The 4,093-nt window shown below is 37.7% G+C and overlaps 1 protein-coding gene across 2 annotated transcripts in view; it reads left to right on the top strand.

The window, feature by feature from the left end:
• PIBF1 (progesterone immunomodulatory binding factor 1) overlaps positions 1-4,093 on the top strand; it is a 221,843-nt gene that overhangs the window by 61,419 nt on the left and 156,331 nt on the right. For both annotated transcript variants that reach the window (XM_006753739.2, XM_015564807.1), the window contains exon 10: positions 1,058-1,156. In XM_006753739.2, coding sequence (XP_006753802.1) covers positions 1,058-1,156 — 99 coding nt within the window. The remainder of the gene's footprint in view (positions 1-1,057; positions 1,157-4,093) is intronic.

Raw genomic sequence — 4,093 nt, 5'->3', positions numbered from 1 at the left:
AAAAATATATGTTTTTATTGATTTCAGAGAGGAAAGGAGAGGGAGATAGTAATAGAAGCCTCAATGATGAGAGAGAATCATCGATCGGCTGCCTCATATATGCCCCCCACGCAACCTGGGCATGTGCCTTAACCAGCAATCGGACCATGACCTCCTGGTTCATAGGTCGATCCTCAATCAGTGAGCCACACCAGCAGGGTGGCTGTTGTCATTTTTTATTTGACAATCTAAGGGAAAAGAGGGCAGTGCCCCTGACTGTATAGTCAGGTATTACATGTTTAAAAATTCTTGTAGCACACTGGTTGAAAATTGATGCTCTGACCTTAGACATCCTTGAGCCCTACATGAATATTGACCTTCATCTCAGCTCCACTTCATTTAGCTACTCTATTGGTCACAGCTAAAATTCTGTCACTGGAGGTAGTACTATTTTATCTCCAAATCACCATTCTCCAACAACAATCTCTAGTCTTCCATCTTGCTTATACAACTACTTTCACTTTAATCTGTTTGTCACCTCATCAGTATTTCATGTCCTTTGTCCCTTCTGCTTTTGCCTAATCTATCAGCTCCCCTATGTTCCATGAGATCCCAAGGCCTATCATCACTTCAGTTGTCTCTTGCTCATCTTCCAAACTTCATTTCCATTTTGATTCTGTGACCTCTATATTATGTCTTTTACTTAAAATATTTTATAGAATACTTATTAACATCTCAAAAACCTCAGTTGTCTAATGTAAGCAATTATACTTGCCTCATTACATTATTGTATTAAACAAGTTACTGTCTACTCTACCTTCAACCCATGTGGAGAAAAGTTGTGAAAAAAGATAACATGACATTTAGAGATAGACCATGTTTGCATCTACACTGCTGCTGCCAGACCAGGAAATAAATCAGACCAGGAAAATTTTAGATAATATACAGTTTGGTTTGCCATCCTTTAGGGGCTCCTTAAGATTGTCAGATTGTCCAGCTCCACAGAAGCTCATTTATGAATCTTTAAAAGATGGATACTTACGTATTTAGAATAACTGAATGTATGTTTAAATTTTAGAAATCTCCGAGAAGCAAGGGATAATGCTTTGGCTGAAAAGGACCGAGCAGTGATGGCTGAAAAGGATGCTTTAGAAAAACATAATCAGCTCTTAGACAGGTAAGCTGATATTTCTATTTCTGAAAATAGAAATATTAAAACTCTTCAGTTTTGTTCTTGCTATTTTTCTCTTAGAAAGTACATTTTTAATAAAGTATGATTTTCATTTCAATTGAAATAAAATATACATGTAAACATTATTTTTGTAATGTATAACTTTTTCATACATTAAAACAAGACACAGTAATTCAGTCACCCTAGAGAGTTTCCTAATACCTTTTTGTCCATCTCAGTCACTATTCCTCAAGAAACAAACACTGATTTCTATCTTCCTGGACTAAATGGAATCCGGCAGTATGTACTCTTTTGTATCTAGCCCAGCCGTGGGCAAACTACGGCCCACGGGCCAGATCCTGCCCGTTTGAAATGAATAAAACTATTGAAAAAAAAGACGGTACCCTTTTATGTAATGATGCTTATTTTGAATTTATATTAGTTCACACAAACACTCCATCCATGCTTTTGTTCCGGCCCTCCGGTCCAGTTTAAGAACCCATTGTGGCCCTCGAGTCAAAAAGTTTGCCCACCCCTGGTCTAGCCTTTCACTCAGCCTTTTATGTTTCATCCATTGGTTTTGTTATCAGTAGTACATTCCTTACTATTGCTGAGTATGAATATACCACAGTTTGTGTATTCACTCACCTGTTGATGGACATTCAGGTTGTTTCAAGTTTGGAGCTATCATGAATAAAGCTGCTATGAACATTTTTTATACACTTCTTTTTGTGGGCATATGTTTTTATTTCTCTTGGATAAATACCTAGAAGTGGACTTGCTAATCATAGAGTAGATGAATGTTTTACTGTAAGAGAAGTTGCCAAAGTTAACTCCAAAGTAGCTGCATCATTGTACACCCCCCAATTCATTTTTTAAAAATCTTTTTTAAAATTGTTTCTTTATTTTATTATTTAAATATTTTTATTCAGAGGAAGAGAGAGGGAGAGAGAGATAGAAACATCAGTGATGAGAGAGAATCATTGATCGGCTGCCTCCTACACCCCCCTATTGTGGATCGAGTCCACCACCCAGGAACAACTTAATTAGGGTACTCCTAAGCTGGCCTTTGATAAAAACGTCCTCAATCTGAGGGGTTGACCTCAGCAAACGTACCCCCACTTCTTCTAACGCCACTTCTTCAAAATAGACTCGCCCAGGTCAAAAATCGACTTCTGTGCATGGGCCACGAAGTTTGAATCACACTGTACGTGCACGCCCACATGTGGTATTTTGTGGAAGAGCCACACTCAAGGGGCCAAAGAGCCGCATGTGGCTCGCGAGCCGCGGTTTACCAACCACTGGCCTAGCTAAAAAGAAAATCACTAATGAATGTTAGGTAATCACTGAACACAGAATTGTCAGTGGTTTGACTATATGTAAACAGTGCTTAACTTTTTCATAAAACTTTTTATTTGGAAATAACTTCAGACAAAAAGTTGCTAAGATAGTACAGGGTGGGAATGGCTGGGGGTGGGGGGCCAATCAGGGAAAAAGGAGACATATGTAATACTCTAAACAATAAAAAAAAAAGATAGTACAAAAAGTTTCCATTATCCTTCACATACCGATAAACTTTGAAAATAAGCTGAATGGATCTTTTAATTATTAAATGTACACTTGCAGTTTTATTTGTGGTTTAGCAATACATCAAACTAAAAATTGGGGGCAAGTCTTCATATAATTAACCTACCTTTAATTCTTTAGAATGTCAAAATCTTTTACAATGACTCAAATTGTTATACCTGTGAATATACATCAGCTTTATAAACTTGACCCATAGAGGAATTTTAATAAGCATAAGGTTGAACAAATCTTTCCTATAATGTGAAAGTATGTCTAATTCCAAAGATCTTAATATGAAACAAATTTATAAATCAACTGTTTTTGTTATAGTGCTATTACAACCTATCTTTAAACTATGTTTTATTATGTGTAATCCTTCTATTTATAAATCATTTTATTTCCACTAAAGATTTATCTTCTAAACCCTTGATATCTAAAATTCTTCTTGTCCTATTTATCCAAAGACAGGTATTTATCCTAAAGGCCATGGTATATTTTAATATCTAAAACTATATTCTGAATTACAATAATTCAATTATTTAATGTTGATAAAGCACATAGAACGGTGTCTTGCACCTAAGTAGTACTATAGAAATATATTTTTTAATATTTTTATTGATTTCAGAGATGAAGGGAGAGGGAGAGAGAGAGATTGAAACATCAATGATGAGAAAGAATCATTGATTGGCTGCCTTCCGCATTCCCCACACTAGGTATCCAGCCTGCAACCCAGGCATGTGCCCCAACCAAGAATCAAACTGTGACCTCCTGGTTCATAGGTCGACTCTCAACCACTGAGCCATACTGGCCGGGCTAGAAATCTTTGCTAATATTATAGAAATGACAACTAATTTTTTTATTAAATTTTACTAACCGAATTTTTGCTATTCAAAAGTTGATATATTTCCAAATCATATTCTACTAGAATCCTATCTAATAAAAGAGAAACATGGTAATTAGTGTACGTCCGCTACCCTTCCCATTGGCTAATCAACAAGATATGCAAATTAACTGCCAGCCAAGGTGGCGGCCGGCAGCCAGGCAGCTTGAAACTAACATGAGGCTTGCTTGCTTCACTGACGGAGGAAACCAACGTTCCCCACCTGCCTTTCAGCAGAAACCCCAGAAACCCCAGAAACCTGCTTTCAGCGAGCCAGGATCTCAGAGCTGGAGTTATACATTGTTTCGATTATAGAACCCAAACAAACCAGATACCTGCTTTCAGCAACAGAGGCCTCAGAGCTGGAGCCAGAGCTAAAGGTGGCCCAGAATAAAAACAAAAAAGGAAAAAAGAGCAGTTGGGAGCTTCAGGCACCCGCCAGCCTGAAAACAGCCCTCAGCCCCTCACCCAGACTGGCCAGGCACCCCAGTGGGGAC

This window comes from Myotis davidii, unplaced genomic scaffold, assembly GCF_000327345.1.
Source record: "Myotis davidii unplaced genomic scaffold, ASM32734v1 scaffold10, whole genome shotgun sequence".
In the NCBI taxonomy this organism is placed as follows: Eukaryota; Metazoa; Chordata; class Mammalia; order Chiroptera; family Vespertilionidae; genus Myotis; species Myotis davidii.
Note: the sequence above shows the minus strand (reverse complement) of the source record. Positions and strands in the feature narration are given on the sequence as shown.